This window comes from Anser brachyrhynchus (genome assembly GCF_964034855.1).
Source record: "Anser brachyrhynchus genome assembly, chromosome: 5".
NCBI classification, from domain to species: domain Eukaryota; kingdom Metazoa; phylum Chordata; class Aves; order Anseriformes; family Anatidae; genus Anser; species Anser brachyrhynchus.
This window is the reverse complement of record NC_137699.1, coordinates 47,812,475-47,837,447: the sequence shown is the minus strand read 5'-3', so window position 1 is coordinate 47,837,447 and position 24,973 is coordinate 47,812,475. Positions and strand designations below refer to the sequence as shown.

General features: G+C 40.3%; 1 protein-coding gene across 5 annotated transcripts in view; it reads left to right on the top strand.

Annotated features, from left to right (window-relative positions):
• The first annotated feature begins 148 nt into the window (after positions 1-148).
• Positions 149-24,973, top strand: part of PTPN21 (protein tyrosine phosphatase non-receptor type 21) — a 46,434-nt gene continuing 21,609 nt past the window's right edge. Inside the window, exons 1-10 of one of the 5 annotated variants that reach the window (XM_080593008.1) lie at positions 149-930; positions 4,470-4,724; positions 7,971-8,340; positions 17,167-17,336; positions 19,450-19,547; positions 22,201-22,268; positions 22,738-22,808; positions 23,726-23,813; positions 24,052-24,140; positions 24,713-24,800. In XM_080593008.1, coding sequence (XP_080449134.1) covers positions 8,161-8,340; positions 17,167-17,336; positions 19,450-19,547; positions 22,201-22,268; positions 22,738-22,808; positions 23,726-23,813; positions 24,052-24,140; positions 24,713-24,800 — 852 coding nt within the window. In that variant the 5' untranslated portion in view covers positions 149-930; positions 4,470-4,724; positions 7,971-8,160. Of the gene's footprint in view, positions 931-1,839; positions 4,725-7,062; positions 7,084-7,163; positions 7,235-7,970; positions 8,341-17,166; positions 17,337-19,449; positions 19,548-22,200; positions 22,269-22,737; positions 22,809-23,725; positions 23,814-24,051; positions 24,141-24,712; positions 24,801-24,973 lie in introns of those variants that run through there. The other 4 variants (XM_080593009.1, XM_080593007.1, XM_080593010.1 and 1 more) reach the window with 4 other exon arrangements.

The window sequence follows — 24,973 nt, the reverse complement described above, 5'->3', positions numbered from 1 at the left end:
CCCCCTGGCGGGACGCGGCCCGGCCTCCGCGCCGCCTCCCCTCACCCGGCCCGGCCCGGCCCCGCTGCCGGCCCCGAGAGGGCGGCGAGCCCCGGGCTGCGCTGAGCCACGGGCCGGAGCTGCCCCAGCTCGCTCGGCCGCCCCGCAGCGGGCCCCGCTCACCTCCCGCCCGTCCTTGTTCCCTTCCTCTGCCAGTGCCCGAGGGAGGCCTGCAGCCGCCTCCTGCTTTGTAGCGTACTGGGGTCAGCTCTGGGCCCCTCACCACAAGAGGCCCTGGAGCGTGTCCAGAGAAGGGCTATGAAGCTGGTGAAGGGCCTGGCACACAAGTCCTATGGGGAGCGGCTGAGGGAACTGGGGTTGTTTAGTCTGGAGAAGAGGCTCAAGGGAGACCTTATTGCTCTCTACAGCAACCTGAAAGGAAGGTGTGGGGAGCTGGGGGTCAGCCTCTTCTCACAGATAGCTAGTGATAGGACTAGAGGGGATGGCCTCAAGTTGTGCCAGGGGAGGTTCAGACTGGAAATGAGGAGACATTTCTTCTCAGAAAGAGCAGTCAGGCATTGGGACAGGTTGCCCAGGGAGGTGGTGGAGTCACCGTCCCTGGGGGTGTCCAAGGAAAAGCTGGACGTGGTGCTTAGGGACATGGTTTAGTGGGTGGCATTGGTAGTAGGGTGATGGTTGGACGAGATGATCTTGGAGGTCTTTTCCAACCTTTATGATTCTAATGATCAATAAGAATGTGTATGTAATGTAATGTAATGATCAATAAGAAGCCTTAAAATAACACACTGTTCTTCACAGCTTCGCTGACAAAGGTAAAGTTTCTGTCTTAAACACAAAGAGGCTTCATCATCTCCTAGTCTTCTTTCCACAAAGGATCACTTGCTGAGGAAGGAGGAGCTATGCAGAGGAAACCCTACAAGGCAGGTCACAGTAAGTAGAAAAGAAGTCATGCTCAAGTCACATCCTTTATCTCCTGCACCAGTGTTGCAGCTTCACTTCATCCAGGAGCGCTGATTTAGTGGGCAGCACCGATACAGAAAGCCCAGCATGCACATATACAGGGTCTTTTAAAACAGTACAAATGCTTAGAGCTTATTTTACCCTGTGGTAACAACTGTATTAATCTCTTTCTGCATCACTGCTCCCAATACAAACCAAGCATAATACAGAGGCACCCTATACTAATTAATGCTAATGATCTGAGCTGTTTGCCTGACCATACTTAAAACATACTGGTATTACAGTGAGGTACAATGAGTAACAGAATAGCCTAATTATGACATTCCATTTTAACCTTTAACAGGTACATTTTGCTCTGTTAAGATTTCAAATATGTTGCATTATTTTATTATTGGAATGGAAAATTACTGAATGACATAAATATGAATTAAATATATTCATCAACTAATTAATAGATTTATTTATAAATTCACAAAAATATGTTCAAAAAAAGCATCTTTTCTGACTAATAACAGAAGCTCACTGCTTCAAGTTCAGCACTGTATAATGTGTAGGAAAACTGTCCACTTTTATTAATTAGTTATTTGGTAGAACATTTTACAGTGCCTTATATGTAAAAATAAACCTTGCAAGCATGAAATTTCAGGCTTCAAGCATGCAGTAGACCTGTTGTATGCTTATTTTTCTAGAACTTGTATGCTTATTTTTCTATTTGTTCCACCTTGTTTCTTTTTACCTTCAAGAAGCATGTAATGATGTATCAAGGCCCAGCTCTCTCTTCAGTTTTTTACAAATAATAAAAGGAATGATGAAAAACAGGGAAGTTTCACAGAGCCAAAACATAGAAGTGATAAATAAAGTGAATTTGTTTAGAGAATACCTTTAAGAATCACATGTAGAGTCAGACGTATTCTGTCTTTGCAGTTCATGAAGTCACTGTTTTGCATGGCTAGTGAGTAAATTAAGATATTTTTCTACATGAATTCTTCATTGTTTTAGCATCCTGGGAATAGCCCTTGGGAATAGTTTACCTCCTGGGAACTGTTTCTGGACTATCTTGTACTTTTATCACAAATGGATAATTCTCCACTAGGCTGAGGAAAATATACATGCATACCACTTTTCTGCCTGGAGAGCGGCTGATGCTGCTTCCTATTGGGCTCACTTCCAAGTTTCTCTCTTTCTTTTTAGTTAGGGCAAAGTTCCCAGAATCAGACCAAGGTGAATATTTGCATCAACCTTCACCCTCTTGACTGATATGCTCAACTGCAATCACAGCTTCGAACCAGAATGGAAAAAAAATCAGAACTGTCCAAAAGGGAAGATGTCAATAAGCTCAAACTGGGATTATCCCTGTTCCACTATGGGCAGGTGTTACTCAATCCAGTAGGCAGAAACTTTTCCATCTCCTTTTAGAAGGGCTGCAGTATTCGTCTGTAGGACATTAGTCTCTTTCTCCCATAGGTTCAACAAGAGAGCAAAGAAATGAGTACAGCAAAGAACGTGGGTGTTTCTAGCCATGCACATCATGGAAGTTGATGAGGGATTGAAAGGGAGAAGCAGAAACACAGTATAGTGCCCTGAGACAATCAGGCTCTGTCTCATTGATGTGTCTGTATAAAAGATCATCGTGTTTTCATGGACACATTTGTCTCAAAAGGTGGAGCAAAGCAGCTAATAGAGAGTTGATGGGGCAAAACATGAGACAGAAAGGGCAAAATGGAGAAAGTATCCTAACTTTGTGTTTTTCTGTACAAATTGGGGTTATAGAAAGCAGAATTTAAAAATGGAGCTCAGGAATAAAGTTTTGATGAGCTTCAAAAACAGAAAATGTAAGCTCTAGAGGAACATATTGGCAATATCCTACCTGTCTTTAAGATGGTGTGTCTTCAACGTAAATGCAAAAGAGAAAATACAGCAAGAAGTAACTATGCCAAGCTAGAAAACTCTAATAAATGTAACTTCCAGGCAGAGAATCAGGCAGGAAATGGGTGTGATCAAGATTTAGAATAGGAAATGGAACAGATAAGAGCATTGAGACATTGTTTCCAGTGTGAATTGTTTAGAAATAGGAGTCACCTCTGTTACACTGAATTTTCATGGCTTGAATTTTTTATGCATTGTACTGGCCAGTTTTCTCAGGCAAGTAGCTACATTTCTGGCCTGTAGTGGATATCTTTAGAAAAGGGTGTCCATTTAGTTTAGCTCAAAGTTAGTTTCTTTTACTCAGTATAAGATTCCTCTGAATGAGTTCTTTTTTTGGCTTGGACTGTTCATTGTAACTATGGTTTGTGTATGGGAGGAAAAAGAGCTATTTCCCTGATCAGAGTCATCTCTAAGAGAAAACTGCTGTGTCTAAGAGAAATAACTTGAAAGAGTTCATCATAGTACAAAATTGCCTACATATTTCAGCTCAGATTAGTGTCCTCCCAAGTAACATAGTACTAACATAGTTTGCATAGTAGATCTGCAAGTTAGACTTGCTCAGAGAGTAGCATGTTTGTTCGCTTTACATTACCAAAATACTTTCTAAGTTTTACAGTCGTGAATCAGCATTCACATACTCGTTTTATCTTTTTCCTCATCCCTCACCTGTTTCAAGTTTGTATATACTTTTGCCTGGCTCACACAAAGTGAAGAACCTTAAAATTCTAGATGGCATACAATTGCTGATTTATTTTCAGGTCCACATAGATTTGTAGGACCAGGGTACAGCCCCCTACATGATGATTCCATTCGTTAAACACTATAAATATTACTGAATTAATATGCACTTAATGATTGATAAGGCAGTTATTATTTAATAATTTCTACTGGTGCCTTTGGGAGTTTTTGTGTCTGAGCAAGGGCTGAGAGATTAGCCTTTTAGTCTGCATATTCTTGCTGTGTATATTGCAAACAGCTGAAACTTTGCAAGGACTTCTGTTTTTAGCTGCAGACATAAATGTATGTGCATAGGTCACTTAGTATGGCACATGTGGATTAAACCCTGAAAATATTTCCAAGCTGTGTAAAAAAATAAAAATAAAAAGACAAAAAACCAAAAACAAACAACAACAACAACAAAAGACCAATGGATTTTTTTTGGAAGACATTTGCCTTAATTGGAAAGGCTTAAAATAAATGATCATATGATTAAAAAAGCAAGGATTGCCTGCTATTTGTTGTAACCCCTATTTCTGTAATGCCCCTGTAGCCAGCGAAGCAGCTGTTCATTGCTGACATTCTCCCTGCCAGGCATTCCAACTCTCTGAGGTAATGGGCTGCAAGCATACGGGCCTTCGCTTTAATTCTTTCAGCGTATCCTTCCGCATGGATAGAGCGAGGGGAACGCCTCCAGGAAAAGAAATTAAATGCACACACACACAGGCACACAGAGACAGGCGATTTGAAAATATTCCAGAGAACGCGATTTTGTGCTCCCGCAGCACAGCATTGCATGAAAGAGGCTGTCCGAGGCGCTGGCTGGCACAGGTTTATTTTGTTGCAATATTTTCTTCCACCCCCAGCTCTTTACCCAGTGGAATGATATCCAGAGCAAGTTTTTTGAGACAGGAAGTGAGGAATGTTTTCACTATGAGTGATCTGAGAAGAAGGTGGGTTAGCCGAGATAGCAGCTGTTTTGTACGAGAGGAACACAGTAAGTCAGTCCCCAAGGAACACAGATGAGATGGCTCCGCAAGAAGAAGTCTCAGAGCGCTCTGGTTTTTCTTCAGCTACACGTATGTGAAAGGAGACTCGGTGTCTTTGGATCGCAGCAAAAGGTAATGGGAAAACAGCAGGCACAGTAAAACATAGCGGGCGATCTTCTGCGCTGTGTACTGTAAGATTGAGGAGTTTCAAGCATTTACTTTTGGGAAAGTGAAGGCTGTAGAGCTCTGTGCTTCTGGAGGCAGGGGAAGTTTGAGATCTGCTGCACTTATTGCTGCTCTTTTAGTCCAAAAGTCATGTCAAAGATTAACTGGTAAAACAAGGGGAGGGTGGAGTATTCTGATTTTTTTTTTTGGCTCCTCAAATATCTCTGAACTAAATATACGTATTTAGAGCATTTGAAATAATAGGAACCCTATTTTATCATCATATGTTGCAGTTTTATTTCACATGCTGTCATTCATGCAGGCTGTTTGAAAATTCTTGTAGAGTAAAATGCCAATTATTGAGGGGAAAATGGGAAGTGGGAGATGTAGGTAAAGGGGAAGATACCACAGCGCTCAGTAATTGTGCTTCAGTCATGAGCGTGTTGCTGAAATTCTAATATAGCATTTTTAAAACTACGTTTGTGCTGAAATATAAATGTACAGTTTGGCCATGAAAGACATTTTTACTTGTTGCATGAAAATTCCAGGCTTGCTAAAAAAAGGCTTGTTATTTTAGAGAGTCAACTGGGCTTGCAACTTCTGGCAGACTGTAGTTCCTGTTTGCTAAAGTAGCTTTATAACAATGCAGATGTATCCTAACTTAAAACATTACAGAACGCAAGTACGAGAGCACCTAGTATTGCCGAGCGTGCTTTGCATGTTCTGAAAATTCTGATCTAAACTTTCTCCCTATGCTTGCATTGCTACCTGTGTGCACAGAGAAATAACTGAAAGTCTCAGATTGCCTAAAGTCAGTGTTTAGGTGGCTTGTGAATTTCACCTGTCAGGTCAGCCACTGCTTCCTGATATTTTTTCCATGGTCTTTGGGTACTTTTCTAAAGGCCTGATAGGGATATAAGAGTTTCAAAGTCTTTTATGTTCAGTACGTAAAATTGAGGTTAAAACAGCACTGCACTTGTGACTGCAGCCTTCAAAAAGATGAATAAGTCGATTTTGCACATCGCTGTAGCACCAAAGAAAATGTGCGTAATTGTGCACAGAATGTATTGGAAAATGGGCCCTGGGGAAGTGAGCTAAGGTCAGTCAGCCAAAAGTTTCACTGCCAGGAATAAACCCAGTGCGAGATTCTGCTGGCAGTGGGCAGGAAACTAAAAGCTTCTGTCTGTGGAGCATTTCCCACATGCTGCTCTCGGGGGCTGGATTTGGAGGATCAACGTGCAGAGCAAGTAATCAAGTGAGGAGCCGTGCGTATCCCTAATTTTTTCAGGGAAACTTGTTGCCGTCAGTTGTTATGTGTTCTGTAGCCTCAACTAAAAATAAATCCAGTGGTGTTTGGATTATTTCTTTTTTCATCATTCAATCAGTTGTAATTAAGATTTTAGATAGTATCTGTTGAGGTTAGGGACTGTGTGCAGTGGTAAAAGTGCCTCCAGATTGTTAGAAGCATGGTCATGAAGTCTGCTTCTGGTCATCCTTTGAAGTAGTAGAGCTGCAAAGGTGTCACCGAGGACAAATGCCATGCTGCCTCCTCCTGCAGCGCCTTCCTCTTGGCCGTGGTGCTTAAAAGAAGGGAGGATGGGGTCTGGAAAGAAAGTTTCAACCCAGAGAGCCTGCGGTTGTGTTGAATACCATTAAATTTCTAGGTATGCACATAAATATGCAAACGTTGTGGGACTATCTAGCTGTTTATACCTTTGAGTTTAAAACCAGGTGTGCTAGGAAGATTAGTGAACCCCCCATCCCAAACAAATGGATATATTCACGTTATCCTTACCTGAGAAAAGTCCTCAGAAATCAAACTACGCCTTTTAAAATGCGTTACGAACATACCAGCCTGAAGAAAAAAAAAAAAAAAGCGTTTTGTTTTGTGTTTTTTTTCTAATTACAACGGCTTTTATCTCCGAGGCGGCGCTGCCACCAGAGGCGGCCCTCACGCCACGGAGCCCTGGCAATGCGCGGCGGGGGCGCCCTCAGCCCGGCACCGGCCCCAGCCCGGCACCGGGCAAGGCTGCCGGGGCTGAAAGCCTCTGGGTCCCGGTGGCCGGGGCCGGGTGGGCCACCTTCCCGAGGGGGCCATCGCCCCGAGCCCCGGGGCTCGTCGCTGTGGGAGCATTCCCCGTCGCCCCCCCCCCCCCCCCGCCCCAAGGCGGCCGTGGCTCCCCCCGCCTGGCTGGAGCGCCTTGGCGCGGTGCGGTGGCAGCCCCAGCGCCCAGGCGGGCCGCGGCAGCCGCCCTGAACGTGCCTACTTCTGAGGAAAAAGCTTTTTTTAGCCCGTGTTTTTCCTGTGCACGTGGTGTGTAAACCTGTAAGAGCGACGTGTTTCTTAATCGGGGGTGCGAGTGAAAAGTAAACGCTTGAGAGAGGGGAAAGGCGAGGTCCGTGCACAGCGCGGAGCTGACAGGAGAGCAGGTGTGAGGGTGTTTGCAAAAGGCGGGGAACCTTTCCACTTGGAAGAAGTGCGTTGCCGGTTTGTTTTTTTAGGGAAAAACTAGAAAATAATTTGTTTTCAGAGGTGGCGTACTCTGTTGGTGAGGCAAACCGTAACCTCAAACGTGGTACAGCAGTTTAGCATAAGCAGTAATGGTTCAACTAGCTGTAATTCAGGGAAAATTAGAGGAATTGGATTTTAATTGTCTGGTAGGAAATGGCTAAGGTGTGAGGTTTAATACCTCTCTTCCTGCCTTTCTTCTCTCTCTCTCTCTTTTTTTTTTTTTTTTTTTTCCCTGTAATCTTTTATGGGGCTTGGTTTTGTGCTTAATCCAGCAGATAGGGGCTGAGGCTGCATGCTCCTCGGAAAATAATGCTGGGCTGCTGTTTTTTTTTCTTCAACGTTACAAGTACCTTTGGCAACTTGGACTTTCTAGAGGTCTTTCATTTAAATATCAATTCCGCTTAGAAATACTTCCTATTTTAAGGCATTTAATCCGCATTTAATCGACACTCATTATTTACTTGCAAGTTCAAAACAAAACAAAACTTGCCAAAGACTGCTGTAGTCTGTGGAAAAACCAGAAACTCTGGTGTTTATTTGATTATTTGAATACATAACAGCTCCGCATTTTGGAGAAGTAGACTGACTATTTAGATTTAAAAAACATATATACATGTTGTTTTCCCTCGTTTCCATTCCACTTTCAGTCAGATTTTTTTTCTGATTCATGTATGTTTTCTTTCTCCTTTGCTCCTTACTAGGATTCCAGTGGATGCCCCCTCTACTTTTATCCTGGTGGAAAACTCGCTTGTCTTTAATGGATACTGCTGCTGCTGGTTGATTTTTGGAGACTTTACAGCTCCTTACTTTTTGAGAGGAGATCGCTACTTTTCCTCTCTCAAGTCCGTGGTGGTGGTAGCTTTTTATCTCTAACCATCGGTGTGGAAGAAGATGCCTCTACCTTTTGGGTTAAAATTGAAACGAACTCGACGTTACACAGTATCCAGCAAGAGTTGCTTGGTGGCTCGGATCCAGCTGCTCAACAATGAATTTGTGGAGTTCACGCTATCTGTGGAAAGCACGGGCCAGGAAAGTCTCGAAGCAGTGGCTCAGAGGCTTGAATTGCGGGAGGTAAGAGAACTGTCAAGTTAAGGTATACCTTTGTCTCTGGTGTTAGATGACCTGTGTGGTGAATCCTTACCGTTTGGGGCAATCAGTTTGTTTACTGGAACAGCTATGCCTTGTACCCCTTGTTTCTTCACATTCTGGTCTTGAGAGGGACATGGATTGGTCTAGAACAGTTGCAAAACTTACGTTACAGAGCTAGAGTAGGTCCCAAGGGAACAACATGTGAGAAGTGGCAGTGAACAGCTTAGAAAGATAAACAAAGCCACAGTTGTGGTTGTTTTTCAATGTGACAATGCTGAAAATGTCATTTAAAAAAAATAAAATATCATCACCTAATTTCTGCCTAAGCAACTTTTAGATTAGGATATGAAAGAGACTGCTGTTTGTGTGCATATATTTCTGACGGATTAGTACTGTGAATACAACCTGAAGCACAAATGTGAAGTGTGTACCAGTGACAAACTACTTGTGTTGTTAGTTCACATAACCTACCGCAAACTCGTTTGCAGGCCGTGCCTTTGAGCAAGCATATAATCATTTATTGATGTCTGTCCCCATGGAGAAACATGGTCTGCACCATCTGTATCCGTATGTATCTGTATAACAGCTTCCCCCCCCCTCCAATTTCTTGCTAGGTATTTTGAAGGATGCTTTTGCAACTGAAATTTACTCTTCTCCCACACATACAGTGATTATTCTGCAAGCATTTATTACTGTACACAGCATGTGTTACTGTAGAATTCCTTGGTAGGAAATGCTCCGTACAGTCAGTTGTTTTCAGATTTTTTTTTTCCCGTTTGGAGAATAATAAATAAATGAAAAAGGTGCGAATCCATTCATCTCTGTTTGTTTACTGTGTATGTTCTCAGTTCCAGTATGGTTTCTTCTAGATTGTCCAAATATTCTTTAATTGTACAATTATTGAGGAAAAGTTCTGTAGGGCAGCGTGACTTCACTTTTGTTTTCTTGCTCTTTCTAGAAAAAGAAAAATCTAACTACTCTCATAGCCTTAGCATTTACTTAGAACACATCGGGTATCGTGTATCTAGAATTCAGTAGTTGTGTTTGAGTGGAGTATGTCAATTTTATCTATCGATTTTTGGATGTCGCTGGTAAGTCAACAGAAGGTAAAGACCTTGACTATATTTGGTTTGCAAAATGCGAAGGCTTTGTCTTCCTGAACAATGACTGCCAGCTTTTACTGAACTATTTACAAAGCATTGGAGATGCATGCTTTTTTCAACAGTTCTTCATTATCTCTTTCTCTGGAGCTACTCCTAAAATCTGATTTAAAAAAAAAAAAAAAAAAAAAAAAGGGCTGGCAGTTCTCTCAATTAAGGGTCATATATCAGACTAAGGGAGTTGACACTACACTACTGAACTCTGAGCAGATTCTTTTGGTCATGCATTCTTGCATGGATTATTTTGGCAGGAAAATGTGTTGCAATAAAAGGGAATGGAAAGTAGGGATATAAATTACTTTCCATAGCTTGCATTCAAGAAATGTTGTTTTGCCTTTAGTCGGATTTGCCAAGCAGATACCGGGAGCATTTCTGACCACTTGCTTAGTACGAAGTTTTCAGGAAGAAAAAATTGCTTAGCATTTACTTCTAACTGCAAAAACAGTATTATCGATGCTGTGAAATACAAAGAACTTTCTATAAAATGCTCTGTATTGTTAATGCACTACGCACCTTTTAACATGTGACTTGAAAGTGGTAAACAAGAGAATATGACTGTTCATTTAAGCACTGAGATTTAACTCAGTTAAGAAAATCAAGGCATCAGTTTCAGATTACTGTATACGGGTTCTGCAGTTCCCATGCACCCTCAGAGCAGTTTATTGCAGGAGGTATGAGTGGAGTCTGTACCTATTTAGACATTGAATGGTAAAATTTACAGAAGTCTCTTTCTCTGTGGTGTAGTCTGTAGTCACTGAGTTTAGGTGGTGAACTGAATGGCTTATTCTTAGTGCTGTGCCACCTTTCAAGATATTTGTTTTAACAGATCTCACTTTATTTTAAATAGTAGTCTTCAAATTATGCTGTGTGTAGCTAAACACTTTTTTCTTTCTGTTTTCCAATTAATACTTCTTCATTTCCAAGTTCAGAAAGTCTAAGCATGTTGTCAGTTTTGTTACTGAATGGCAAGCTTTGCAAAAAAGTGAAGTGACTGCATTAAACTAAGAAGAATATCTGGTATTCCCAGAATGTGACTCATCAGCAATGGGTATGTAATCCAGCCCTCTCAAACTGAGGAACTGGGGAAAGAAGACAGAGGGTGAGGGAACATAAGTTACTGACCCTTTGTAGTACAGCCTGTCCTTTATCCTGTGAGAGGACCGCAACCAAACTCTATTTATACAAAAAGCTGTGTATTTGTTGCAGAAAACCATTCTGGAATTGCAAGTTTTGAAAAAGTGCTGAGAGCTCTGATTGTTAACCAACTTGAAAAGTATGTATAACACTGCACATGTTGCATTTAGGGCATGAGTACACAAATCAGGTACTTGAAAATATAAAAATGTGTTTTAAACGTTAATACAGGTAGGCATCTATAGATATTTGGCAGGAGATGTTACAACTGATTTACCTCTCTTGCTGGATCTTCTTTTAATTCTGTTTTATAATAACACTTCTATACCAGAATAAAGGGGCAAACTCTGCTAGTGTGTGGAAGCAGAACCTGACTTAAGTGCAGATGTGTGGTAGAGAGTACACCAGTACAAGAATTAATGATATAAAAAGAAGATAGGGAACTTCTTTGTGAAGTATGCGTGGTGTCTATGCAAATTCCTGTGTTTGTTTTGGACATGAATGACAAAGACTGAATCAAGGTTATCCAGACTCTGAAGAACTTGGAAGTTCTGAAACAGTGCTTCAGTGTTCTGTAACACTTTGCTCTGAAGTCCAAAGTATCAGCTCTTGTTTGGAGAAAACACATAAAAATACCTTTAATTCAGTGTGGTGGTTTATTAAATGTGTGTTTACTTAGGTAAACAGTGTTTTCAAAATAAAACCAAATGCAGCCATAAACACTCTTGCATGTGTATGTATTAGTAAGCATATTGACTGGCAAATAAAAGTTGGGCCAAGTAGTGACGGAGGGGTCACTGACATAATAATGTTTATGCCTTGTATCTAAGGCTGACAAAATTTTGGCTAGTGCTTAGAGAAATAAAACAAGAAGGGCTGATCGTTGAACTGTTAATGGCTGCCTCTCGGAATGAAATTTTGCTTAGGAACGTTAGGAAAGGAAAAGAAATGATCATGGAGGAGTACATAGAAAACACAAGTCTTCAGTGTGTAATCTCATTAATATAAAAAACACAAATTACTTGAAAAACAAAATTGACTCCATCTAAAACATATATTAATTTTAAATGTGCTGAAATCATAATTTAGGGGCAAAGAAGGATGAGCAGTCAGATTGCTAAAAAAAAAAAACAGCACTTGCCTTCAGTCCAATTACTTTATTTCTTCCTTTTTTCTGAAGGAAAAAAAACCCATTCATTAAGGTATATCATTTATGTTCAGTCTAGCTTATTACTCTGAGCGCCACAAAATTATTTTTATTCCATGAAAGCCTTAGTGGCGATTAGGAAATGTTACCCCTGACTTCTGTAGCTTTTTTAATAAAGTGGGGTCAGAATTTGCATAAACCACTTATATGTATTTTTTCCCTGTCTGAATCCCTGTGATTAGCAGTATAGTTTTATACTAATTTTGATAGTAAAGGATTTTGTTATTTCTGAAGCAGGCATGTTGGTTTGTTGTTTAGTATTTTTACACTACTTTGAAATTTTGCTTTTCCCACTTGTAAAGGAATCAGGATTTCAGAGTCCAGTGCGTGTGAATGTGACACTTGCTCTAACATCTATGCTGTATGAGGTGTGAGTCAACAGCACGTATGTGAGTCCATCCTTCTCAGAGGTGGAAAAAAGTAACATGATTTACAGAAAAAAAGTACGTTTCTAAGTTTTCGGACCGTGTTGATTGAAAGCTGGCCTGTTTCTGCAAGAGATGAAAATGTGTCTTGATGGGATATAATGTCTTGTATGCGCTAGGTAGGTATTGCTCTTTAGCTTGTAGATTAGCCAATTTATTTTTGTCTAACATACTGATGAGTAAAATCTGCCTTGCCTGTCAGAGGAAATCCGTTTATTCAGGATATTTGAAAGGGGTAAAAACGCATTGTGTTGTGATTTTTGCAGTGTTTTAATTTGAGTAAATTAAAATGCCAGATTACCTTGCAAACTATTGATTTTAAAAAATCAATGATGATTTTTTCAAATCAAAACAATTTTTTTTTCTTTATTTCTTATCCCTGCAATATTGATTTAAGCTGTAATTTGCAGCTGCTTTGTTTAAATAGCATTTGTGATTTTCTCCTGACTACTCCTATACGGTTTGGAGCAGTCGTTGCGAGGGCTGGGGCAGGCTGTGCTGGAGAAGAGGTTTGCTGTGTGAGAGAGCAAAGGCTTCAGGTGGACTTCTCCCTGCGTTCTCCTGCTGAATCCTCCCTACGGGCAGCTCCAGTTGAAAATCCTGTCAGGACAACAAAGATAGGATAAGCCAAAGTGCCCTGAAGTGAGTAGCTTCAAGATGGGAAAACGAGTTTATTGGTTTTTTTTTTTTTTTTTTTTTTTTTTTTTTTTTTTTTTAATGAGGCCAGTGAGCAGGTATGCAAGGGGTGCGACTTTCCGTTCGGTGGCAGGTACGTGGCAAGACTTGGAGGTTTCTTTTTCCACTGCTTCCAAGAAGTCTTGCATCTTGTGCGCTGGACAGTGCAGGCTGCTCCAAAACCTTTCTCCACTAAGGATTGGGCAGATTTATGGAGGGCGTTGTCTGCTGTGATAAGAGGAAAGTTTCTGGAGATTTTTCGGGGCCTTTTGTCTCCTGCAGGTCTTAACGTTGGACATAGAGTAAAGCTCTCACTTGGCATCTGGCCGTGGTGCACAGTACAAGATTATTGACCCAGCTCTTCTGAAAGCAGTTCATTTAAACTGCGATATTCTGATGGCAGGGGCTGTTTTGTATCTAAGCATACGATAAAGCGAGACGCAGTGGAGTCCGTGGGCTAACCGGGATTTTTAACTCTGGCTGCAGTGCTTATGTTCAGTAATGAGACAGTGTTTTCAGCATTCTCTTCAGGAAAGTCTTAGGGCTTGTTTTATTTGTTTGTACCCATGTAAAGAAGGAAAAACACCTAAAAAAAAGTATTTTTTTTCTTAATGTGAGGATCTATAGAGAATAATAGTGTAAAAGATGGCAGTAGTAGTTTTATCTCAAAATCCTAGAGAATATAACTTTTCCTGATGCGTTGTGCTGCTGCAGGCAGGAGGCACAATCAGATCTGGGGATGATAACAGGTGCTGTTAAGTTCAAGTGAGATTATTCCACACTTGATATCTGACATACGCATTTGTCATTCAGATTTCTTTTCTAGATATTGTAAGTTGTGACCGAAATAGATGCTGAGATTCTATATTAAAACTTTGCGAAGGTGCTGAAGAGAATAACTGATAGGTATAAATGATGTTTAGATTACAGCCAAATGGAGTGGAATTATGTTAGGGATGAGACCAGTCCATTTTAAGGAAAATAAAATGAAATACAGCAGCTAATTATAGCTAACTAATACCAGGCTGTTGGTGCAGGGAAGAAGGGCTCTGTCACTGATTCCATTTCAAATTATAAAATGGTTGAGCAGTAACAAGGCGTGCTCAATACTGATGTGGAAACGTGAGAATATAAAGATCTAAAGCTCTTTTCTTAAAGTGTTGCTGAAGGATAACATACAATTCTAAAGAAATATGTTATTTACATGCAAGATGTGTTCAGTAGGTTGTTCCTTTCTCCGCACTGGTTCTGTACTGACAGAATCCCATAAAGGCTCGGGTCAGGAGGCACCTCGGAGGGCTGCGTGTCCTACCCTCTGCTCACAGAGGGGCCGGCTTGGACTGGGTGGCTCGGGGCGAGTTTGAGTTCTCTGAGGATGGAGATTGGACATGTCTTTGGGCTACCTCTTGGAGTGCTCGGCTATCTCATTGTGAAATTTCTTCCCTGATCTGATGGGGATGTCCCACACTGCACCTTGTGCCCGCTGCATCCCACCACTGCAGTGCCCCTCGGTGGAAACCCTTCCCCAGAAGAGCCTGGCTCTGCCTCCCCTCTACCCCACGATCCGGCCACTGGAGATAACAGTAAGATTTTACCCTAGTCTCTTCCTGAGACTCATCGTCCCCATTTGTCGGGCTCCCCTCAGACACGGAGCAGAAAGACCGAATGGTCTCCTGCAGCGGTGCCGTTGTGTGGCAGCGTGGCTGATGGAGCTGCTCGTAGCCCATGGGGGCACCTGTCCCCCACCAACAACCCGCAGCCCTGCCCGCTGTGCCACCATGTCGGGCTTCTCACAGTTTTGTGTTCTTGGTAACTCCTGAAATATTATACAAAAAGGCTTAACGTTGCTGTCTGTAGTGGCAGAAGGCAGCTGGGTAGAAAGCAACAGCAGAAATGGTAAGTCCCTTTTATTTATATTTGACTTTCTTCAAAGGGGTTGGGTGATGAATAAGTCGCTAAAATAAATGAACCTCGAAATAGTGTTAATCTTAACAGCTTAACATATTTTAGGAATTGTGTCATTACATTCTTTTCTAGAATTGGGTGTTGTCCTGTGCTACTACTAATAAAATGTTTTAGCAATGAATAAAAATGGATTCTATTTTAATCAGTGCAAGTATTCCAGGGTGCCTGAGTTCTTCTGAAAATTCACAGGATCAAGTTCTGCCCTTGAAGTCAAATGAAAGGTTTGCATACAAGTCATAGGACGGGTTTTGGGCCACGGTGTTTACCTTGGCTTGTATTTTATTTATTTTTGATAATCCAAACTGGAGGAGTTTTTAAGGGAAAATACCATGACAGAAAAATCTTGTTTAAAGATATGCTGGATTCCAGAGTATGATTTTAAAATGGGGAAACATTTTCCTTAGTCCGGTGCCAGTAACAACTCAGTTCTGCGTGTAGGTAAGGTCAGTATTTTACAGAAATGGACCAGCACAAGCGATCGTCATGGCTTAAAAATAAGTTTAAACTTGAGGTTGTAGAAGCAGGAGTATCTTAATTTGGAGAGTATGAAACAGCAGTGCTGTTACCAGCCTTTGTGCTCATTCTCTCTTTTCCTTTCTGTTACAACTCGGTGTTTCTTTGAGGCTTAAATACACCAGGGCTGCAGCTGAAACTTACTCCGAGGGTTGCTTACAAATGTTTAGCTGGTTTCCAGAAGTGTTTACCTGGTAGCTTTTATAGAAATCTTTCAGCTTTGATGGCGTACTTCTGTAGGTCCTGTTGCTGTTTGGCTTCGGTGTCTGCTCGGCTTCTGCTCACACCCGGAGGCTGCGGTCGAGGTTTTGGGTCTGGCACTCGGTTACCTGCTGACCGGGCCCATGCAGTGGGCTTGCTTTTTCTCACCTCTTTGTAGCCAGGGAGGTCCAGCAGCTCGTGGTGGATGGTTCAGCTTTAGCTGGTTTTATTGGTGGTCCTCTTGTTCACTGACCCTCTTGCTTTGTGTTTAAATTACATCCTTAGCACTTGGGGTTTACACAGCATCAGAATTACAGCCTCACTTTGGCTCCTGTGTGTGTCTGCAGTGTGAGAAGTCTTGTAATGAAAGAGAAATACACCTTTTTTACAAGCATTCCTTTCTGGAGTGGAGTTTCTGTGGCACTACTGTTACAATTTTAACATCTTAAGGGATCTTAAGGAATCTGCTTTACAAGAGAACTGTTTCTGACATGGGAATGGAATCTGCTGCTCTGTGGAGGTTTTTAAACTTTCCTAACCATGAAGCTGTTTCCTGTCTATCAAACTACCTTTGCTCCACACATCTTTCACTGGACTGAAAAACTGCCACTCTTCTGTGAACAGTTCTAACTTAACTCAATGCTTGTATTACGGCCTGTGTATTTATCAAGTGGGACCAGAGCTGTCTTACAACTTGCAGAAGGAATCTCAACTAAGGTTACGCAGGAGCCTTCATTCTAGCATTTTTTTTTTTATCTTCTTCATATTGATTCTCCAATTAGACTGCAATGATCATTTTAATTCAGTTTTTTAAGCATTGAGAAAACAAAAATCACTTAAATAGTCTGGTCCAACTCCCTTTCAAAGCAAATTGTGTTGTCTAATCAAAGGTAGATTGTGGTGCTCAGGAAGTTGCCTGCTCACATCCCAGGGAAGGACATCCCTCAGCTGCTCGGGGCAGTCTGTTCCAGCTCGTGCTTCAATTTGCGTCATGTCTTTGTGTGGGCAAGAGTTTTCTGTTCAAGCAAGGTAGATTGCTGCTTTAGCTGCTCGTTTTCTTGCTCAGTGGGATGAACCATAGCCATAGGTGTGCTTTAATGAGCTTGTCTTTGATTGACCACTTGTCCTGTGCCCTTTTGTCCTTCAGCATCTGGTTCGTCAGACACGCCTTACTCTGCTCTTCCCAGTCCTGTGTGTTTATTCTGTTTGTCTTCCTCGCTTCCCTCAATTTCCCCGTTACACGTGAATGCTTACTGCTAACATCTGTGAGCTGCCCCAGCTGGGGCAGGGACTGCTTGCAAATGAAAGACCAGTTTTAGTAGCATTTTAGGGATGGGCCTGTGCATACATGGATTGTTTATCTGGAAGTGACGCCTGGTTTTGATATTAAATGTCTCTCTGGTTCTCTAGGTTTTGAATAACCTACAGCTTTAGTGTTTTCAAGTTTTCATTTCTAGGTAGCAGTGTATTTTATCTAACACATTTATCTATTTAGCTTTGTTTCATCACTGAAATGCCTCTCTTTCAGATTACGTATTTCAGCCTGTGGTATTACAACAAGCAGAACCAGCGCAGATGGGTAGATTTGGACAAGCCTCTGAAAAAGCAGCTGGACAAATATGCCTTGGAGCCCACTGTGTATTTTGGAGTAGTGTTCTATGTGCCTACTGTCTCTCAGCTTCAGCAGGAGATTACCAGGTAAACTTCTTACACGTGCCTGTAATTTTGTTTTCAGCATTCTAAAATGTATAGTTCATGTACAAATTGTCTGCTTCCCCTCCCCAACCTTTCTAGATACTGAAATTATTACTTTAGGCAGAATTTATGTTCCAATTGTATATTTATTTCCCTTTTGATTATTTAAAATACGTTATAAACTAAGCAAAGAATGAACTTTTCAGTGGTCTTAGGAATCTATTCAAACCTGTTCTTGATAATAGGAATACTCGGCATGGTCAGATTTTTAACTGTTTTAGTCTCTTCATGTCAGTCTCTTACTTTGTTTTGAAGAGCAATAGATTGCTTTGGGGGAAGTCCAACCCGTGGAAAGGACATGCAGATCTTTTCCCTATTTTGCTCTCAGTACTTTCTGGTACTTACCAGCTGTATTGGCAAACTTCTGGCTAAGCCTGAATTTATCGTTTTTGACTTTCACTGGGCAACAAAGATGGATATTAGCTTTGCTATCATGTATCCATTCGTACTGTGAATCTGGAGAACATCCCACCAATGGTGCTAACTGCAGAGGAAGTATCAAGCTGAGCATGTGTACTAGCCAAGTAGTCCTATGGGCCCATACATGGATGCCTGGTGTCTTAAAGTCTCTAGTTGTTCTGATTTCATTATTAACAGACAAGTGAGTATTAAACCAGTAACTAGATTACAAACATTGCCTGAAAAAACGTTTATTATTCTTCTCTGGCACTTATTCAAAGAACGTGGTGATTATGCTGGAGCTTTAACAGCAATTTTGCAGTGTGTTTGCAAGAGTTTACATGGCAGCCTTGCACTCATGTCCTAGAGGATGGCACTTGCTTTAATTTACAATAGTGAGAGTCTGGATTAGTTTCAGAGAAATCTGTGTGTTGGAGGATTTTTTCCAGGCCTTTTCAATATAAATGAAATTGAGCATCTTTAAGCAAATGGTACGTTTAGTGTGTACCAGGAAGAGGAGCATCACAAACAAAAGAGATAGTATTTGCCCTCTTGTCAGGTAGTGTCATGATCCTTGGTCTGTATGTCTGCTTTCAATAGCTGTCCTATGGAAAGAGCCTATGTTCTATATTTTGCCTGGTGAAGATTTCTTTTCCCAAGTGCCTCGATGTGCTGTGACTTTTTCCTTCCTTTTTTTTTTTTTTTTTTTAAGGCTCGGGTTTGGTTCCAGCTATTTTTGTGTGTTTTATATAAGGATATTATCTGGTGTCATGTGGCATAGTGCTTTTTTTTGAAGTAGGAGCGAGGAAAAGTCTAAACAATATTTATAAAACGTCACAGAATTTAACAGTTTAGTGAAGGAAGAGATCTGTCTTTTGGCATGTGAGTGGCATGTGCTTCTGTGTTCTCAGTGTTAAAGCTTTACTTCGCAACAGTTAACATACAATATGAAGAAGTTAAGAAGCTTTTGAAACTAGACTTACAGAAGACAAATGTCCTTCTTGGCCAAGTCTGTGTGGCTGTACGGGCATTTGAAAGTCTTGGGGTGTTTGGGGGTAACGTATATTGGCTAAGATAGGGTGCACCATGGTTGGCCGAAAGCGCCAGAATAATTAAAGAAAATAGTGGTTCAGGCTGTGGACAAATGGTACACCTAGTAGTGCTTGCATGTTCAAGAGATGACCCAGGAAAAGGTCAGATTAAAGGAAAAAAAAAGTGTGGTGCCTCGCAAGTGAGTACCCAGGAGTTGTAATGCAGAAATGGAAGTAACTATTGTGATGGAAGGGATGTGCATATTTGATTTATTCGAAGGGAATGCAGAAATGCAGCAACAGTGCACTGGACGTTGTAAAGAAGAGATGGTAAGGATATTAAGGAGGCAAGACAAAAATAAACAATTTTGAGGTTATGCTAGTAGACAGAAATTGTGGACATTCTTTGATTTAAGACAGAGCAGGATTGGATTCTGCAGCAGGTAAGTGAAGGGAAAAGTTGATAAAGACCATAAAATACTGGGTCTGAATGATGAGGAAGACAGTCCTCTGCACAGACTAGTGAATGCAGAGAGGAACTGGAAATGAAGGCATGTTAATCTGTAGTCTCTTGAAATTAAGAAGCCAATGTTAGCTTTTTCTTTTTTTCTTTTTTTTCCATGTAGGTATCAGTATTATTTGCAATTAAAGAAAGATATCTTGGAGGGTAACATTCCTTGCACACTAGAACAAGCAATACATTTGGCTGGTTTAGCTGTTCAAGGTAAGTAAGGCAATTATGCCAATTAGCTAGTGTTACTTTGGAAATGTGGTGGTGTATTTTCTATTGCACGCTTTCTGTTTATTGCTTATAGAGCTCTTTCCTTGCTGTAATAAAAATGCAAGAGGTAGTTGCTTCCAGTATACGTTCCATTTCTATGAAGCACATTTTTGTTTTCAGTCGGCAGCCTTACAAACACAGCAGCAGTTCCATTCAGTAGGGTAAGAAAGGTTTGCTCCTTAGAACTTCATCACCCAAAGTGTGGGCTGGGGAGGGGAACAGTGGGATCAGTGGCCCAGCACTTGCTGGTATTTCTGCACAGCCCTCGGAAGTGTACCTGGGTATCTGACATGTATTTTCAGGAGTTGGGTTTAACCTGGACATCTGAATTCCTTTGGGAGCAAGAGCTCTACCTGTCTGCTAACACCAGCAGAGCTTTCATCTGTGTTACTGAAGACTCTTTATTCTGACATTGTCACAAGAGAAAGGGACATATTTTAATGAATAAGCAAATCTGAATGTAGAGTAGTGCTAGTATCTCCACTTCTTGTCCCAAGTATCCCAACACCAAAGATTATTTCAAGTTAGTACACCAGGCTGTTAACAATTCCTATGTTCAAATCTTTCCTGAAGATCCCTTTCTCTGATACCTCCGTGAAAATGGCTACTTTTCCTCATTAGGGTCTAAGGGGATAAAGTACATAAAAAATCAGCAGTCCTCAGTCTGTGAGTTCTGATCATGTCTGGTGTTCCCTGCTAACCTACTTGTTCAATCTTAAATCTCTCATGTTAACAGGTTTTAATGGCAGCAGCTTTGTTGTGTTTGTATATTGCTTCACTCCAGCGGACATGATGTGGATGCCACTTCAGTATATCTAGGAGCAATTATAAAACTGCCAAAATTGAGGAGGACTTAGTCACTGCCAGTACACGCAACTTAGTGGTGTTTTTTTGTTGTTGTGTTGTTTTGTTTTAATTATGTGTTTTGGTAGTGTCATATTAAAGATTGTGAGGATGTTTTTCTGAAAATATAGTTACCAGCGGAGTAGTATTAATAACGTTAGTGCCTTGTTTATATAACAGTGAATCTGTTTAATCCACGCCAGGATTTAATAGTCTTCAACTGGCAAAATCTTACTTCATTATTTTCATATCTTTGGACAGTGTAAACGTCTCTCTGCTCAGTAAGTTGTTTACAGAAATCTTTCGATATAATCCTCTTTCCAGATGGAAAATATTTATCCTTTTAGCTTACACGTTCCTCTTTCAGTCTTGGGTAGAGAACTGCATGTGTTGATAATGTGATGAAAAAAACAACTTAGAAAAAGTGCAGGTTCTAAATTAATGCACTCCAATGACTGAAGTAGCTTATACAAGGTAGGTCAGTTAATTTTAGCTAGTGAACTAACAGAAGCAGTTGTTTGCTGTTTTAAGTGAACTGATTTCAAGAATGATTTGTTTGAAATAATTACAATAGGCTGCTTCTAAGCATTGCTTTATCTCAAGTGCTTAGTTGGTCTAGTGTGTCACAAGTTCTCCCCTTTGATCATGAATAACTTGCATAGTAATCATTAATGCATAATAAAAATTAGATTCCTAAATGTCACTATAGTTATACCATTATAGGGGAGAATCTGTGATAATGTAAATAAGGTCCGTGTACTTGGAAATTATGTTTATATGGTTTGGAAAAACTGTTCCCTGCAGACTGTTATTCCTTAGAACAGTTTCTCTTTTGAGACTGTACATAACTTTTCTGGTTTAAACTACTTTCTTTGAAATGTTGGCTCCTTTTTTCTTGGAAACGTAACAACAAATTCTTTGGAATGCCCTTTGGCGTGACATAAAATCAGTGCTTTTAGTACGTCCTTTCTGAGCATACCTTTGAATCAGGAAAGTCAAAGCTTCTATGTCCCACTTTCTGCATGTCTTTGTGCAGGGAGCTGTTCAAGGCTGGTGAGCAGAAACTGCAGTGTCCAGGGTGCTCCAGCCACTCAGGACCCAGTGGTGAGAACAGCTTGTCAGCTCTGTGCTGCGAGTGCAGTTGTCTATAATCAAGTATCAGACAAGAGAGAGTAAGGAAGATAGAGCCAGGCTCTTTTCAGTGGTACTCATGGACAGGATAAGAGGCAATGGGCACAAATTGAAATACATGCATTTTCATCTAAACATAATGTTTAGTTCTGTGAGAGAGGTGAGACATGGGAACAGGTTGCCCAGAGAAGCTGTGAAGTCTCCGTCCTCTGTATTCAAACTCTGACTGGAGAAGGCCCTGAGACAGTCTGCTGGAGCTGACTTGCTTGGGCAGGGGGAGAGAGTAGTCTCAAGGCCCTTTCCAACCTCAACTGTTCTGTGATTAAAAAACAACCAAATAAAAACCCAAGGAGCTAAGGAACTTGGAGCAGCAGTATTTGTTTTATCATTTCTTCTCCTTTTGTATCCATGAGGAGTCTCATCATTTTTTCTGGTAAAAAGATGGAGTGTATTTTTACTTTTCCTCTTCATAAACATTACTGGTTAGTGTCTTCCATTGCTTTACTTTCAGATCATAGTTCAATAGGATGGGGATTTGCTACTTGGAGATCCTTCTGCAATTAATTGGGTATTGAATTATTTTGTTACAAATGTGTGAATCCAAGACTTTTTTTTTTCCTAGCTGATTTTGGAGACTATGATCAGTATGAATCTCAGGAGTTTCTTCAAAGATTTGCTTTGTTTCCAGTGGTAAGTACTTCCTTTAAATTCTTTTTTGGCATTGCTGAACACATATACACTGTGTTATGAAGAGCCCTCCTATGTACTGAAGCCCAATACCAGACTGATATATACAAATCATTATTAAAGATGCCGTGATCCATCTAGTTTACTGCTCCCAAGATAGTCAAATTCAGAAGAAGTTTTCTCTGAGGCTGGAGTGAGATGTGGTATAGTATATTGTACAGAAGCAAAGATGTTGCAGGATCTTTTCAGTTTTATTGTATATTATACTGAAAAGAAGGTTGGAATAGAGACAGGAAAGTGAGTAAAACCACTTCAAAACAGTTTGTACTTTTTGGCTTTATTTGGGCTAATATCCAGCATCTAAGCTCCAAAATTAGAGTGAAGGGTTGGTTTCTCTGTGTAAAATGGCTCTAGTTTCTTTATTTTATAGAACATTTTGTAGTTCATTCTATAAATGCTATCTTACATTAAGGGTTGGCTACAAGAAGAAAAAATATTGGAAGAAGCGACACAGAAAGTTGCCTTGCTACATCAGAAATACAGGTAACGTTTCCAGAACTCTTTATTGCTTAATTTTTTAATATGATTGCTCAGTAAGTTGGGTATCTCAGGAGGCAGTTGAACTAATTTCACCTCTCATTTAAATGAGCTTTGCACTGATACAGTTGTGTTAAAATACAAATTTTTGCTGAATGAAAGTGAAAAGACAACAGAACTAACAACTGCTAAAATGAAGGAGAAGATTTTGCTTGAAAATTAAAAATATGGGACAGAAGTAAATTTTGTGACTTAACCAGTATAATGTTTCTGAAACTTGTTTACAACATGAAGTTGCTGACCCCAGTAAAGAGGTTTCTCAATGAACAACGCTGGCAGGTACTTTGAGCAACAGAAGTGTAGAGACAGTCACCATGCCAGAATGCTTATGGTCTAAGTAAAAGGCATCTAAATTCGATGGTCCAAGACAAAGGAAAGTTAAATTCTCTGTTGTCAAGTTATCAGTCAAAAGTGTTTGTGACTATGTTAATAATACTGATGTGTTTTTTGTTTTTTTTTTTTTGGTATTATTTTAAAACAGAGGTTTGAGAATTTCAAATCCCTTTATCTCTGAAATGTTTTGGCAACCACATTAAATGGTTAAGGCTCAGCAAAGGAAAAACAGTCTGCATGACATGAAGAGAAAGTGAACGAATGGAGAGAATTATGATTGAAAAAGTATTGAGAGACATAAGAATGAGTGACAGATTTTTCAGGTAGAGATAATGTCATCTTTGAGATCAAACGGCTGAGACAAGTACATCAGCCATTGGTACAGATGGAAGCAGTTTGTCTAGATGGTTGCCTGGGTGTTTTGGGGGTGTTTCTGAAGCTTTAACAGTGACATTCAGAGTAAAACAAGCATGATTTTTGATTATTGACTGTACTAGCTGATCATGTTCTCGTTGTTTTAATTTTCATAGAGGCCTTACTCCTCCTGATGCAGAAATGTTATATATGCAAGAAGTAGAGAGAATGGATGGCTATGGTGAAGAGACCTACCCTGCAAAGGTAAATGGGGCGCTGATTTTTGTCTCAGTTGCTTTTCTTCCCTATGTAAAAAGGGTTCCTTACTGCCAAAAATAAGAGCAAATAAACAAACAATAAGCCTGTCCTCCTCATCCCCACCAAAACAAAACACACACGCTTCCTCTCCTCCAAAATTGTAAAACTAGTTGCTTCTCGTGCAGCTTTGCTCTCAAAGACTTTTTTTCTGTTTGTGTGTATTTTTTTTTGCAACTTCTTACAGGACAGCCAAGGAAGTGACATATTCATTGGAGCATGCCTTGATGGTATCTTTGTGAAGCATAAAAATGGCCGGCCTCCTGTTGTATTTAGGTTGGTATTGTTCTTTATTAAAATATATTTGTAATATTTTATAAATAACATTTTGTGTATGTGCCTCACTGGCATGGATGTTTCTTAGATATGGTGTGTGCTTATTCATTTGATAAACCTAGACATAGTCCTGTAGTCCTTACAGTACAATTAATACTGAATTTCATTGAAATTTTTCCATGTATTGACTGTAGGATTAATCCCTTTAAACTGGAGTAATTCTAAGAGATGAATGTGTAATATGCAGTCCATTGCAAAACACTTATTGAGTCCAAAAGGAGCAACTATGAACGCAACATCTTAAGTCCTAAGATGTACACATCAGTTTACTTAGCAATATTCACTTGGGAAAGTATCCAATAATTCCGTTCAAATATTATATAGAAAAGAAATAGAGAAGAGTTACATGATAAAATTTGTGTCAGTATTTTGAATTCGTACATTGTTTTAGTTAGCCTGTTACTTAATGTTGTGCCAGTTAAATTGTAGACACAGCTTCTGTAATTCAGCTGCATTTTCCATGGTTTGAAAATCAGGGCTTGCAAGTCATGTTCTGTCCTTTTTGTCTGCAGGTGGCATGACATTGCCAACATGTCTCACAACAAATCCTTTTTCGCATTAGAGCTGGCAAACAAAGAAGAGACAATCCAATTCCAAACTGTGAGTGAATTTTTTTTTGATTTTTTTCATTAAGACATCAGTAAATAAAGCCACAAATTGACTGCTAATTTTTGTTCTATGAATTATTTTTATATGTTTAGCAGCTTTGAATTATATGAGTGAGTCAAATGTAATAATCTGGCCTCTGGTTAGCTTTCTAAGGGAAAGTGCTT